The following is a 15144-nucleotide window of genomic DNA, read 5'->3' on the forward strand; positions in this document are numbered from 1 at the left end:
CTCCACAGATTGCAGTTCATGCATTCGTAAATGCGAGGGCTGAGTAGCCAGTTGATGACAGCTGTCTCCGACATGTGAGCCGGCCATCATGGGGGTGAGGGTCCCGGGGGGTCCCGGGGGGTCCAGGTGTGTGGTGATTGGCGGGTGCCAAAAGACTTTGTTGAGGAAACAAATGAAGGAGTTACCTCGTGCAGACCCGCGAGTAGAAGCTTGTGAGCTCCAGTAGTTCAACAAACTGCTTGGGGTCCAGGCTGCGAAGGTAGGCGACTGCCTCTGTCCTGTCGGTTGGAGGTGTCGGGGGGCGTTTTGGCCAGTGTCGGAAAGACCTCTGGGTTTTGTGGCAGAGAGCGAGGTGCTCTGGTGACTTTCGGCGGCCGCATGAGCAGTCGAGTTTGGCGTCTTCGTGGTTGAACTTGCGGTGGTACCAGTCGAAGTCGCCATGCGACGAGCGGAGGGCAAGCCAGCGGTGGAGCGCTGGTCGTCGGAGTTCGAGTTCCGGCAGTGAATCAATCTCGTAGGTGTCTGACCAGCGTCGGTACCACTGGGAGAGTTTTTGAGAGACCGTGTCCCACCAGCGCAAGCGAGCCTCGTTCCGAAGTTCCCGGAAGATGGATCGGATCCCGCTAATCGTGGGTTCGGCTTCCATCCCTATAGCACTACCGCGTAGCGCGCCTTCACCGGCTAAGGTGTCAGCAGCTTCGTTCCCTTCGATCCCAGTGTGCCCAGGGGCCCATCGGAGACTGATATTGTGCTGTTCCATAGCCCGGTGGCAGGCTAAAAATGCCCATTGCGAGGAGTTCGAGGCATTCCCCCTAATACACCAGATAACGGATGTGCTATCAATACAGAGCCAGATTTTCGACCTAGGCGGAGCTACCGCGATTGCCCGTTCGAGCCCTCGCCAGGCTCCGATTGCTTCGGCGTCGAAAACATGAGAGCGTGAGTTGATAGCGCCAGCGCCAGTGTCGATTTGGGTGCCGTTTGCCATAAGTACGAAGCCATAGCCTACGTACTTGATGCCCTCCTGCCACTGCTCGGAGCCATCTGAGAAGACGCAGATATCTGTGGGTGGGAGTGATTCCTGCCAGACTTGGAAAGCTTTAGACGCGGTCGCCTTATCTATACCCCCTGTAGGATCTATTCTGCAGCCCGGTGAGTAGTGCGGGGGGGAGAGGGTCGGTCTTGGGACTTCCGGGAGGATGCTCCCAAGTCTCTGGATAATTGTCTTTGCCGGTTGGCGGGTGCCGGTGCCGCGGCCTCGGGTGATCATCGGGGGTCGAATGCGACGGACAAGGGTGTGACCTTTGTGGATGGTGTTAAGCCTTAGAGCGAACCGTAGTTTCGCCTCTTCAAGTGTGGCGTATCCAGACGGGATTCCCGCGTCCCTAAAGAGCGAGGGAGTTGGTGTGGTGCGCCATACAGGGAGGACGCCGCGGATGGCGAGTGCCAGGGTCGACTCGATGACATTGATATGCCAGCCAACACGGGCGCTGACGGTGCCCTTGCTAGCCTGTTTTGCGGGCCTATTCCGGCCGCCATACCAGGCCTCAGTTCCGAACGTTAGGGAGGGTATAACACAGGTGATGACTGCTTTGCGAAGTGAGCTCGCGGGCGGGCCGCAGGTCGTGCGGGCCAGATTGCGGATATGTTGTGCGACAGCGCGTGCCTTGCCCGCCCGGGCGAGAATGTGGCTTCTCCATGTGAGCTTTCTATCGAAAAAGACTCCCAGCCAGCGGAGAGTGGGTGTGTATCCTGGTTTCTTGGCCTGAACGGGGTCGATGGTGAGCCGGTCGTTGACTACAATTGAAGGGGACTCATCCCCTCGATGTCTAGTGATATGGATCATCTCTAGTTTCTCGGGGGCGAAGGCCACTTTATTATATTCTCCCCAGGCAAGAATGCTCTGAACGTCCTTAGCGAGGAGTCTGACATTCTGGGTGAGATCGTGGGAGGCTCGGTATAGAGCTAGGTCGTCGGCATACCCGAAACGGAGCGTTTGGTCCATATTGAGGAGTTCGGCTAGGTAGAGCATATATAGTACTGGTGATAATGGGGAGCCTTGGGGGGTTCCGCAGACCACATCGTACTCAGGGGTGGTTGAGCCTTCCAGCCGGACGCGGGCTTTGCGTCCGGTGAGAAAGCTGTCCACGAGAAGTAGCAGTTCTCGTGGCCAGCCCTGCTCGCCCATGCGCTTGAGAAGTCGTCTCCGGAGGAGGGCATCGAATGCACCCTGGACGTCCATCGTGACTAGGGTGACTTGCTTGTTCTGTGAGAGTGCCATTTCGGCATCGTGGGTGAAGGAGGCGACTAGGTCTGTGGCGGAAAGTTTGGGTAGAGCCCCCGCATGCTGGGGGCTGAGGACGCCGTGGGTGAGGGCAGTCCAGGCAATTCTTTTCGCGATGATTCGTTCTAGTCCCTTAGAGAGACAGGATAGGAGGGCGATCGGTCTCCAGGAGCGCACGGAGGACTTATCCTTCTTGCCGACCTTGGGTATCATAGCCACCTCCGCGACCTTCCAGGCCAGGGGGATGTGGCAGAGGGCGAGGCATCGGTTAAACAGAGAGAGGACTATGTCTTTGAGGTGTTCCCAGCAGGCTTTGAGTAGGCGCACAGTTATCCTATCTGAGCCAGGCGACGTGCTGGAGACGCCAATTGTGTTAGCCTCAACTTCTTCCATTGTGACAGATTGTAGCCATGGAAGGCTGGAGGTTGTGGTGATAGGGATAGGGTCCGTTGGTAGGTCGTCGTCTGGGCTAAAACGGCCAAGGACTGCGCGGCGTAGGGCCTCCGCCTTTTCCATGGTGTCCTCCACAGGGAGGCCATCGACGAGAAGGGGAGGGGCCTTAAGGTCGGTGCCCAATTTATGCCAGCTGATGATATTGTATAGGTCAGAGTCCGTTTTGATATTGTCAATGCGGTCCCTCCAGTAGGCCCTTTTCGAGGAGCGTACACAGGAGAGAAAAGCTCTTTTAGCGGTGTCAGCCTTATCTGGATCCGTGTGTCTTACGCCTAGCCACTGTTGGCGCTTGGCTTGGCATTCGGAGGTCCACCACGGGGTGGTGAAGGTATGAGTGCGGTTCAGGGACCCGGCTGTCTTTATAGCGTCCTGGAAAAGTGCTGTGAGAGTCGCCGCGAACTGGTCTAGTTGATCATGGGTCTCGATGCTGCTTGGGTCCGGTAGGGAGCGGATCCCAGTCCCGATGAGGGAAGACAGTTTTGGTAGCTTAGACTCGGGAACTCTATAGTTGTATTGTTCGAGGGGGACCCTGCCGCGACCCGGGATGCGAGTGACGAGGGACTCATGGTCAGACCCGGTGGCAAGGTCTTCCCTGACGACTGTCGAGGCGTAGGGTATGTTGGAGAAAGTGAGATCGAGGACGTGTCCCGCCTGGTGAGTGGGCACTCCTGGTTCTCCGATGAAATCAAGGCCGCTGTCGCTTGACCACTGTGCAATTTCGCCTCCGCGGTTAGCGTTAGCGACGCCGGGTTCGAAGGCTTCGTTCCTAGCGTTGAAATCCCCTCCGATTAGGGAGTTCTGTGGGGGGGCGAGGTTGGTTACATAGTCAATGACTTTGTCTGTGGTCGGTTGGCGGTAGATATTGAGTATGAGAAAGCCATTGACATTGACCCAGAGGAGGTCTCGGTCTTGGCTAGACCGGTGTTGTTGGGCATTGAGGCCGGAGTTTTTCCTCACGTAGGTAAGAACTCGTGGTCTCTCCAATTCGAAGGAGGTAGGGTCAGAGCTATTCCACTCGTCGGTCGGGGCGTAGCAATCGTATGCCGGGTGTCCCGTTTTCTTTGTTGGAGCAGAGACGTAGGGCTCCTGGATGCAGACCACATCGCATGCGGATTCGTAAGCAAGTTGGAGGGCGGTTGTGTGACACGCCGTCTGTCTTCGGACGTTGGCCCAGAAGACTAGGACCTCCCGTGGGACCGAGGGTCGTACGCGCCGCGCGCGTCTGAGTCTATTAGGGTGTCCTATCATTCAGACGAGGCGGGGGTGCTGTTGTCGACGTCCATTTCTTGTGTCGGGACAGAGACTTGGGAGCTAGGTGGGGACTCGTTGTTTCCCCTAAGCGACGTCCACGCGAAGTTGCCTTTAAAGGCTGCTTTCCTGGACGGCCTAGTGACAGTTTGGAAACCGTCCTCCCCGACCCGGGGGACTTTCCTCTTGCTGGTGGGTGCCGTAGGGGAGGTGTCGTCGTTTTGTGGTGGAGTAGGTGTAGAGTGGGCATCTCTATACCATCTGTCGCCGTATCGTCGGAATTTATCAACCTCAGCTCGGGAGGGGAAGCTAAGTGTTCCCTTCGCAGTGCGAGAAGGGCGGACTGGGCAGTCAGTGTGCCCTGAAGGTCGTGGGCCGTGACAGTTGGCGCATCTAACCGGGTTAGTGCAATTAGCCCCGGAGGGGCCGTTATGCTCGTTCGTTGGGGCTGCGCAGTTCGAGCAGCGGGGGGTACGATTGCACCGGGCTGCGTGACAGTAGCTTTGGCAGCCAGGATTATGGTGTTGGATCTGCGGCTTCTTTAGAATGGCCCTGGCGACGCTGCTGCAGCTGAAGAGCGTGAATGGGGCAACTGGGCTGAGGAAAGAGATCACCCAGGTGATGTTGTGGTTGGTGGGGCTGGCTCCATGCCTCGAGGCACGGCAGCTGACTGGCTTAAGCTTCGTCTGCGCGAAGACCTCATCTTCAATCACAGAGCCGGTCTGGATAAGGGTGCCGTCCCAGGCTTGTATCGAGGGGGGTACTCCGGGGACCGCATAGTTGTACCATTTCTGGGGGACTTTAACGCTGTGGGCGTTTAGTGCGTCCTTGATGGCATTGAGCCCCTGTTCAGTGATGAGGCTAGGGCGGGCTAGGGGGCCGGGCGTGATCGCCCACCCTGTGGCAGTGCGGGTGATCTTAGGAATGTCGGTGTGAGGTGTGACTCCTTTGAGGGCACTCTCGAGTTGTTTTCGTATCGCATATGGTTCCTTGCGAGCAAGGCGGTCTTCCTGCTTTAGGACTACCAGGATGCGAGGGTCGTCTCTTTGTTGGGAGGTGAGGGTTGACCCACTCCGGGCCGACGTCGGGGCGGCCTTACTGGATATGGCTACCCGGTGGGTACCCTTTGCCTGAGATTCGATGTCAGGGTTTTTCGGGGTCTGGGCGATCCCCGCCCAGGTTGTGGGTTTTTTGGAGGTTGTCTCCGGGTCGCTTCGGGCCCTGATCGGGACGAAGTCGTTGCCATCGGTGCTCGCAAAGTAGGTTGTAGAAATGAAATTCACCACCTGGGAGCTAATCTGGTGTGCGATGGGTCGCTTGTCGTCTTTGCAAGAGGCGACGAAGGTGTCAACCGTCTTGGCGAAGGTCTCAAAGACCTCCCTCAGGAGTTTGGCCTCTCGGGCCTTTGCGTCCAGCCGCTCGGTGATGGCAGCAGAGGCGGACACGGTTGTGGTTATGGCGCTGGCACCTTTTGGGAGAGGACCGGGGGGCAGCTGGCCCTTTGGTGCTTTCATCCGTTTTCCAGCGCGCGTGTTGAGGTTGGTAGGGGAGGGGGGGTCGGGGGGCCGAGTGTATTCGGCATTTCGCGCGTCCATGGGACGGTCGGGGGTGGATGGACCAGCCATGATGGGAGGGTCACCGGAAGGGTTGAGCGATTAGAATAGAGACAGTCTGGGAGTCTGGGAGCCTTTTCTCAAAGGTGCCCCTATTTCGCAGATGGTTGTAAAGGTGTTGTCCTTGTACTACGCCACTCTAAGGGCACATTTTACATTTCCTTACCCCTTTTGGAACTCTCACGATGTCTTTGTGTAAGGGTAAGGTAATCTAGCACAGGATCAAATCATTGAAATTTGTCGCATCAAGTCCGAGTATCTGGCGTCGAGACTTCGGGGCATCTGGAGCGATCATGGGGAGAGTGGATTTGAGCCCCCGTATTTCACTCCCCACGTTTTCACGGTAGTGTATCAATTCAGGAAGCACATTTCATCATTCTCGTAGACACACTAAAAGCACCAAGTTGACGTATGTACTGTTGAGCAAGGAAGCTATCCATAGATGACTTGGCTCGGTGTGATCTCTCCAGTTCCTCGGGGAGATCCCCGGAGTCGGCCCGATAGTTGGTAGAGGAAATATATCCACGCATTTTTCCAGGACACAAGGCGGCATGTCGTGCGTGGTAATATAGATTTTCAACAGATCCAGGCGTGGCACTAGGTTAAAATCGAAGCTTGAATTGGCGATAGCATGGCGATAGCATGGCGATAAGGATTTCATGAAATCAAAGAACTGCCTCGTTTATCTCCATGTGTCTGCTTGAATTTGCCTACCGAAATCCTCGTCGGCTCTCATTCTTGCAATCTTAGTAAGTAATTCACTGCCCTCACTTTCTAGCCAGCATGACGGAGGTTACCCTCTCGTCACCACACCTCCTACGCGGGGCAGCCCACATGGAGCACCACAGCTGATTTATAATCTCAAGTGCTAATCGTTTTCCAACAACCCGCGCATCATTTCAACCCAATCAACCCACTCGACTATTCAGCCACACCTGCAAAATGTTCAAAGTCGGCCCGGAGTTCGAGAAAACCCAGGCCTCGCGGCCAGATTTTCGCCGCGACACCGAGATCACATACACCAAGTCCCCAAACCCCACGTGGAAAGAAGGCGATGGCGCGAATGACAACGGCGAGAGCCTGGAGAAAGACCATGTCGAGATCGACCCTAACGAGGAGGGTCGCCCCGTGACCTCGAACTATAAGTTCCTGATTTCAGGAATGGTCCCACGACCGATCGCACTCGTCAGTACCCAGTCTGCAGACGGCAAATCTACAAACCTCGCTCCGTTCAGCTACGCACAGGTCATCAATCACGACCCACCGCTGTTCACGGTTGGATTTTCTGGGTCGATGGAAAGAGCCAAGGATTCATTGAGGAACCTCAACGAGACTGGGGAGTGTGTCATCAACATCATCTCGGAACATTTTATCGAAGCGGCCAACTCTACTGCTATCAATGCCCCTTACGGTGTCTCTGAATGGGAGACGTCGGGGCTGCACCAGGCGCCTACCTCTGTTGTGAAGCCTGCACGTGTCAAGGAGTCTATTCTTTCTATCGAGGGCAAGCTCGTGGAGTTGAAGGAGTTTGAGAGTCGGGTTACCCCTGGTAAAAAGTCGGGTGTGCTTGCTATCATTGAGGGCGTTCGTTTCTGGGTTAGAGATGATGCCATCAACGAGGAGAGAAGTATTGTCGATTTGAAGGTTCTTAAGCCTATCAGTCGCCTAGGGGGTATTTCGTATGGCCGAACCACGGAGGCCATGGAGATCCCTAGACCGCAATTTTAAGGCTCTAGTCCACGGTTTTCAATTCAAGGAGCTATGTCATCTAGAGGGTTGGGGATGAAGAGGGGTATATATAGATTCTGAACTCATACAGTCGGAAGCAGATCAGCTTGCATGACTTTGATTGATGCCCAATCTAAGAACCAATATTAAGTCAATGTACTACGGCAGTCTATTACGGCCAGTGCCCCCCGTTCAGACTCTATCAACAGTATGGTCTAAATTAGAACTAGTTCTCCACACTTCCAATTCTGAACTGATGAATTCTTAACCGCGTAGTTTCATCTGTTATAATAGAAAAGTGGAGTTGAACACTTTGCACCTTTTTAACAGCCTGGATTCTGCATTTTGCCGCTAACACTAATTACGGGTGGAAATGTCGAATAGAAAGAGATTGAAAATGAGGTATTTAAAGACTATATACCGAGGAGCCTACCAAAAAATAGAAGTGTTAAGGCTGTTAAAGCATCTAACTAGTCTTTTTCTCTATGCTTTGAATTCTCAATGCTTTGAGTTACTAAACTCTAACTTTGTGAGAATCTAAAGTGGCGCACTAGCGAGAATAGATTGCTGTCAGAAGTTACATATGCTCCGACACTTAGCTACGTAGGTGTCTAATTATCTAAAAAATGTGTGTGTGAATTTCCATGTCCCTGCGCTCCCGGGCTGCCGTATTGCCCGGGGCCCGGTGTGACCCTGAGGGAGGGATTGAATCCACAGGTCTATCCACGATATCTTAGATTCTTACTAGATATCTTGCTGAAGCTTCTAACATTGATTCAAAACGCCTCGCGGTAAGATGTTTCACACTACAGATATCAAATTGATGGAGGATAAGCAGCTCCGACTCAAGCCGTGTCTCGTGCGGAGGACAGAGCGGGGTTGACAAGTACTACAACTCATAAATCGGAAGACGCCCACTTATCAAAAGCACAGACCGTTTTATTTTGGTTATCTGAAATAAATAAGAGAAAGCACAATAATGTCAAAGGAGCAATACGAAACTTTCAAGCTTGGGGACTGGGGGCTCCAGAGCGGAGAGAAAATCGAGGATGCTCATATCGCATACAAGACATTTGGCGATCCCAAGACTCCAGCAATCATCTATCCAACTTGGTTTTCAGGAGGTGTGTCTAGTTTCGATTCCACAATGCCTCCAACGATGCTCTAATGCTACCTCTAGCTCTCTCTGACAACTTCTGGTTAATCGGAGACGACAAGCTCCTGAACCCGAACAATTTCTTCATAGTAGTTCCAGCTCTGTTCGGAAATGGCCAGTCCTCCTCTCCGTCCAACCAGCTGAGCCCCGAACCATTCCCAAAAGTGTCATTTTACGACAATGTGCGGGCGCAGCATGAGCTCGTTACCAAACACATGGGCATCACGCATCTGCGTGCCGTTATCGGTTGGTCTATGGGAGGAGCCCAGGCTTTTCAGTGGGCAACACAGTATCCTGACTTCATGGATATTGTGGTCCCCTTTTGTTCGGCTGCAAAAACTTCGCTGCACAACCAGGTCTTCCTTGAGGGCGTCAAAAGCTCCTTGATTGCGGTGAAGAAAAGCCGTTCTGCGGGATCGGGAGAGGGAGTACTCAATAGAAGGACGGCTGAGGCGTATGCTTGGACGGCCGAAGAGAAGGATGTTGGCCTAAAGGCACTGGGCCGTGTGTATGCTGGATGGTAAGAAACTCTGTGTTGACCTTCAAATTTTGTCCCCTACTTGACTTATTAGAAACAGGGGCTTCAGTCAGGCCTTTTATCGACACAGATTGTATGAAACTGTGCTGGGTTTCAAGGGACTTGAAGATTTCATGGTCAACTTCTGGGAGACCTGGGCTTGTTCGAAAGGTACTGTTGATCCCAATGAATCAGTCGTATCAAAGAACTGATAAATGCTCTAAAGAACCCGAAAATCTGCTAGTCTTGCTACAGACTTGGCAAATTGGTGATGTCTCGCAGCAAGATCCATACAACGGGGACTTTGAGATGGCAATGGCAGCCATCAAAGCAAAAGTGCTGGTTTTGCCGTCAAAAACCGATCTTTATTTCCCGTAAGTTGGAATGGTTTATTTTCTTTAGCACATAGTGAGACTAACCTGAAAATTGTCATTTTAGGCCTGAAGATTCGGAGTACGAGGTTGCTTGCATGAAGCCAGGCATTGGAACACTAGATGTATTCCCTTCTATCTGGGGTCGTGAGTATGCAATTCAAATACTAATTAAGCACAAAGCTAACCCAGCGAATAGATTGGGCAGGAGGTCCAGGTGATAGTGCGGAGGATGTTAAATGGCTTGACAACAAGATCACTCAATTTTTTGCAGACAACGATGGTGATGGTGCCAATTCTCGGGCCGAGAAGCTCCAAAGCACGCTCAGTTGACTTGAAAAGTCGCAAAATACGACAATGTAACATTCTAATGGGAGATCAACCATGACTGAGATCTCTTAACTATTGAAAACCGTAATTTTAGCTCCCGGTTGCCAAAAAAAAGTAGATAGATGCTGATCAGGTGATGCTGAGTAAGCACCTGCCCGGGCCCTGGAAGCGCCGATGAACCTTGCGCGGCGACCAACTTCCCTCTCCAATTCCATTTCTCTTTCGGTTTCTGTTTTTACTTCCCGTTTCGCTCAAGAATTGCATTTGTTTTCCATTGATTGTTCTCACTGTCCCAGCAGCACCCAATTCTCTTCCTGGGCTGCTTGCCTCGGAAGCTCGTCGACAACTCTGCTCTCGTTGTCTAATCCCTATCTTCACACGGCTTGTGAGACTATATCTCGAATTTTTACCTTCTCGGACTCCTCCTCGCAATGGCTACGCCATCTGTCCGACAATGGGGTGTCACACCCCCAATATCGACCGTCCTGCCGACCAAGGATGAGCTTTCGGCGAACGACGATCTCATTGCTGAGCTCAAGGCCCAGAACAACTTCGAGCTACCGACTGAAACGGAACGGAGGTGTGTTCGCATTTCAACAAAGAAAGCGCCAGAGCCCCGAAACTGATTATCACGGAATAGAAAACAAGTACTCCAGTTACTTCAGCGCGTCACAGTAGAATTTGTTCAAGTTGTCAGTCGCAAGAAGGGTCTTTCTCCTGCTGCTGTTGAGGCTTCCGGTGGTAAAATTTTCACATATGGAAGTTATAGACTGGGTGTATACGGACCAGGTGAGTGTTGAGCTATGTATGGATTCAAGCTTTCTTGCATGTATTGACGATGATTGCTTGCAGGCTCCGATATTGATACCCTAGTCGTTGGACCTAAGCATGTCCTGATCGATGACTTTTTTGCTGAATTCCCCCCTATCCTTCAAAGAATGGCCTCCGAAGGGGCCATTGAAAAGATGACACCCGTGCCCGATGCGTTCGTCCCTATTATCAAGCTCGAGCTATGTGGAATCAGTATCGATCTGATTTTTGCCCGCCTCGTCATTCCGGCTATCCCGATGAACCTGGATTTAAAGAATAATGATTATCTTAGAGGACTGGATGAACGAGAGGTGCGATCGCTAAATGGGACTCGTGTCACAGATGAAATACTGGAGCTCGTCCCCCAACAAAAGACATTTCGCCTTGCATTGCGTGCGATAAAACTCTGGGCCCAGCGTAAGTGTTGCTAAATCTTTGTTTTTCAATATCCAAAATTGTCTGATTATCTGTTTAGGAAGAGCGATTTACTCGAACATTGTCGGATTCCCTGGTGGTGTTGCATGGGCGATGCTAGTGGCTCGGGTTTGCCAACTATACCCGCAAGCAACTGGCTCTGTTATTGTGGGGAAGTTTTTTAGAATCATGAACAAGTGGAACTGGCCTCAGCCTGTCTTATTGAAACAGATCGAGGATGGACCCCTTCAGATCAAAGTCTGGAACCCAAAGGTAAGCACAAAGCACTGCTTTCGCTGACGATTTGGGCTAAGAACTTGCAGATTTACCATGGTGATCGATTCCACCTTATGCCCATCATCACTCCCGCATATCCATCCATGTGCGCAACCCACAACATCAGTATGTCCACCAAGGCCGTAATTCTCAGGGAGCTGCAGCGAGGTGGCGACATAGTAGACAAGATCTTTATGAAACAGCTCTCGTGGCAGGATCTATTTGCGCGCCACACATTCTTCACTCACGATTACAAGTACTATCTCAGCATCACCGCCTCTAGCAAGACCAAGGAGGCCGAGTCCGTGTGGTCAGGTCTCGTGGAGTCCAAGCTGCGTCACCTCGTTGGCGCTTTAGATCGAAAGCCAATTGTTGCAGTGGCCCACCCATTCCCCAAAGGGTTTGAAAGAATCCATATCATCAAGAACGAGCAAGAAATGGAAGCAGTCAAGAATGGGTCTACACAACATCAGGCTAAAGGCACAAAGACCGCGATGACCGATGAGACTAAAGATCATGCTCACCAGGCCGCAATCCAGAACACATTGGAAAATGCAGAAGTCCCAGCGCCAGCCGAGGGCAAGGTCGAGGGCACGGTCGATAACGATGGCCAGACTGTCTACACGACGACTTATTACATCGGCCTGGAGCTGAAACCTTTGGAGCCAGGTAATTGCATCGCTCTCCCTACATGACACTTCTAACAGTTTCTCTCAAGGCCAATCGAGATCTCTGGATATCTCTACAGACTCACAGATCTTCAAGTCAACTTGCACCTCATGGCCAGGATATCAGGAAGAAGTCATGGAGCTGGCCGTCACCCATGTTCGCAGGTAATATCCGCTTCTGTCTGCGGTTTGTTTGGATTTCATCTAAACCTGTCTAGTTTTGATTTGCCCGACGATGTCTTCCAACCCGGTGAGACCCGGGCCTCTCGACCAAAGAAAAAAGTTACCAAACGGTCAGAGGCAGCCGGTCAGAAACGCAGCATTGGCGAGTTGGACGTAAGTGTCCCGAAGCGTGTGAGATCGGCCTAACCTGGCAAACATCAACCTTGGAATTCGTGATCCAACGCCGTGCGAAACAAACCCCCAGGATTTCGACAACTAAGAATAACTAATACCAACTTCGATTCCCAGGGTTCAACCGAAGGAGCCGCGAAACGCCAAGTTACCTCCGCAACTCCCGCCTGAACGAGAGTTCCTCTCTCTCATTCCTTCGCTCCCTTCATCCTGCCGGGGCTGGTCCCCAACATCAAGTTGATACCAGAACCTCAAAATGCTTGTGGTCTCTGACCTAATATTGCTGTTTGCAGTTCTACCTCCATCCACCGAACATGTAAATCCTCGCCATCTTTGAGTGTTACCCTTCTCTACAGTGAACGTCCCATGCTCTCGAAGCACAAGGTTGGTTCGTTCTTCTCTTCGTCTTTTGTCTTTTGCGTTGCTTGCCCAGCAGCTAGACTAGACACCTCTATTTTCCCCCGCTCTTTGGCACTTTACCTCTTACTCGGCATATTTCTCCCGGCGCACATGTTTATGGGCCGGATTTATTCACTATCTCATCTATTTGGTCGGTGTAGTATTTCGTTGTCGGTGGAACAGGTGGCTTCCCTTTGCCCAGGTGGGCGTATTTATTCGTCGCCCTGAAGATAGTTCAGATAGTCGAATGCAAGGACGTGTCCCACATTATGTGGGTTACACATAATCCACAAGTTGTCTTTCGCTATGTTGATCGCATCCCAGTCATATTTCTTTGGGCTATATTTCATCCTTCTCACCTCGTTGTTTGTTGTAGCCCAAGAAGTGATTTGCTAAAAATACGGTTTGATTATTAAACGGCATGAACCAAAATCCTCGGTGATGCCCTCGAGTATCCTATATCGAAGGATGGTGTGTCAATTCAAACTACTTCCATTGCTGATACTAATGCATGGTCGTCTTCCAACCAATGTACAACCCAGGGAACCAAGAAGAATCCAGCGTTTGACGCTGTCATCGCTCTTTTTAATGTCTTGTTCCTGATGTAATCATAACATATGCATGTCAGCTAGTGAGAGGTAGATGAATCTACAGAGGTGAAAATGAGGCCATTTATGTGGCTTCATTTTTAGGTATGAAGAGATTAGATAGTTGTACCAATTCGGGTTTACACCTTGGGAGACATTTAAAAGATTTCATAAAATCAAATTCTACATGCTGCCTAGCGTACTTTTCAGTATATGTATGTCCAACAAGAGATGTAATTTCTATGTCCAACAACTATGACAGTTGGGCAAAAAGATATGCTCACATGCCGATTTGAACGACAGACCTCGTGATGGACCAGAGAGTACTAGTCACGCGCTCTACCAACTGAGCTATGCGAGCAATTGTTGACTTTATGTGCTCATTTAACTTTAAGTCCAAATGGGCGCCAGATCGCTCAAAAAGTACTGGATCACAACCAAAGAAATGCAAAATTGAACGCATTTGAAAGGAGTGCGTTCATCTAAAAAATAATACTCATTCAAGGTATCTTCATTCGCAATCTAAAATCAAGTGGAGCTGATCCATGCAAACAGTTTCAGACATACAAAGTAAAATAAATTTACAGTGACTCCGCAAAACTTCAAGTCCTGGGCTATAAAGCTCTGACGTCAGCCACTTATACCAAGCTCGCATAGCTCAGTTGGTAGAGCGCGTGACTAGTACTCTCTGGTCCATCACGAGGTCTGTCGTTCAAATCGGCATGTGAGCATATCTTTTTGCCACTTTTTCGCAATTTCTCTCCATGAACCAATTAGTAACAAGGCCTTTTCTTTTCACTCCTGCCCGCAAGACCACAAAAAAGTGTCAACACAGACCATTAACACTTTTAACCCAGACCACGGTTTGTAAACCAGCAATGCATGCCAGGAGTCGGAGCTATGTTGTTGGAAGCGCGTTGCCACTGTGTCAGGAAATTAGAGGCAAGAGTAGGGAACCAGTGGCTGGCATGGAAGCTTGTACTGAGAACTGCACCGAATACAGTCCTATTCGCAGTGTGCAAGCTCCAAGCGGTCATCAATAGATTTCAATCGTAATTTCTCGCACTCTCTCGGGTGCATCTTAATGGGAGGTATACCGGTGACTTAGTCTGGTATAAGCGATGCTCCGTTGGGTCATTCGGTATGCACGAAAGGTACAATCGAGGTTTCATCGTGCCGGAATATCTTCAACATAGGGTTGATATTATGACAATGTGTCTTTACTGTTTGTCCTAGATCACAGACCGCGCTTCTCAGAATCAGATGCGAAAACGTCGTTGTGTGTTACTCAAAAGTACAAATTTGACGATGCACAATAAAGATTTCGATCGGCACCATTTTGTTTTAACGTTATACCATCTAAAATTGAATTGATCTAGTATACCTAAATAGCTATTGAAAACGGCGCATAAATTTGGAAGCGGACTTTTCAAGTGGGGCTAAGGGCCGTGTCTTATATTTCAAATTTATGACAACGTTCTTCATGGCCGGCTGGCCCAATGGCAAGGCGCTTGACTACGAATCAAGAGATTGCAGGTTCGATCCCTGCGTTGGTCAATTTTTTGGTGGCTTTCTGGATTTCTTTTTGCTCCAGTATTGCCCGAGAAGATGTGTGGTTATAATGGCGGCCGAACCTATTGTGGGTTTATTTGGTTGAGTGACTCTTGGTTTTTGGGGGTGATTACCTGGTTACCAAGAGAGAGACCAAGATTGGATCATAGGATGTGAGATGTTCGATTTTGTTCAGATATGTAGGATCCACATAAACCCAACATACGTTTGACATTGATTGATTGGTAAACTGCCAAGTGAATATGTGTGGGTGACATTAGGGTTGATAATATGTATATTCCGCCAAAGTAGAACTGCCAGAAAAAATATCGCGAGCTGACCATTGTCGCAATTGAACCTCTTTGGTGTGTGTTGATTGTGCCAC

The 15144-nt window shown here is 50.7% G+C and overlaps 4 protein-coding genes and 3 non-coding genes across 7 annotated transcripts; 5 read left to right on the forward strand and 2 right to left on the reverse strand.

The window, feature by feature from the left end:
• Positions 1-181: 181 nt before the first annotated feature.
• On the reverse strand, positions 182-5610 carry Pdw03_4959 (Endonuclease/exonuclease/phosphatase; the record flags this gene model as incomplete). The annotated part of the gene is made up of 4 exons (XM_066100892.1): positions 182-623; positions 1014-1933; positions 2669-3959; positions 4082-5610. 4 exons carry the CDS (start codon positions 5608-5610, stop codon positions 182-184), a joined length of 4182 nt encoding a protein of 1393 aa, XP_065956292.1.
• Positions 5611-6540: 930 nt separating this feature from the next.
• Pdw03_4960 (Flavin reductase-like, FMN-binding) lies at positions 6541-7326 on the forward strand (the record flags this gene model as incomplete). The annotated part of the gene is made up of 1 exon (XM_014674918.1): positions 6541-7326. One exon carries the CDS (start codon positions 6541-6543, stop codon positions 7324-7326), a length of 786 nt encoding a protein of 261 aa, XP_014530404.1.
• Positions 7327-8305: 979 nt separating this feature from the next.
• On the forward strand, positions 8306-9703 carry Pdw03_4961 (Homoserine acetyltransferase; the record flags this gene model as incomplete). The annotated part of the gene is made up of 6 exons (XM_014674919.1): positions 8306-8450; positions 8507-9002; positions 9061-9170; positions 9226-9373; positions 9438-9517; positions 9570-9703. The coding sequence occupies 6 exons, from the start codon at positions 8306-8308 to the stop codon at positions 9701-9703; spliced, it is 1113 nt and encodes a 370-aa protein (XP_014530405.1).
• A 428-nt stretch (positions 9704-10131) lies between these two features.
• Positions 10132-12393, forward strand: Pdw03_4962 (Poly(A) polymerase Pap; the record flags this gene model as incomplete). The annotated part of the gene is made up of 8 exons (XM_014674920.1): positions 10132-10280; positions 10341-10489; positions 10553-10927; positions 10986-11197; positions 11248-11869; positions 11919-12033; positions 12087-12204; positions 12340-12393. 8 exons carry the CDS (start codon positions 10132-10134, stop codon positions 12391-12393), a joined length of 1794 nt encoding a protein of 597 aa, XP_014530406.1.
• A 1092-nt stretch (positions 12394-13485) lies between these two features.
• On the reverse strand, positions 13486-13569 carry Pdw03_tRNA32. Its single transcript has one exon. It is a non-coding gene; the product is annotated as a tRNA-Thr (tRNA).
• Positions 13570-13855: 286 nt separating this feature from the next.
• Positions 13856-13939, forward strand: Pdw03_tRNA28. Its single transcript has one exon. It is a non-coding gene; the product is annotated as a tRNA-Thr (tRNA).
• A 754-nt stretch (positions 13940-14693) lies between these two features.
• Positions 14694-14765, forward strand: Pdw03_tRNA29. The gene has a single exon. It is a non-coding gene; the product is annotated as a tRNA-Arg (tRNA).
• The last annotated feature ends 379 nt before the right edge of the window (positions 14766-15144 follow it).

The sequence above is a fragment of the Penicillium digitatum genome, chromosome 1 (assembly GCF_016767815.1).
Source record: "Penicillium digitatum chromosome 1, complete sequence".
NCBI classification, from domain to species: Eukaryota; Fungi; Ascomycota; class Eurotiomycetes; order Eurotiales; family Aspergillaceae; genus Penicillium; species Penicillium digitatum.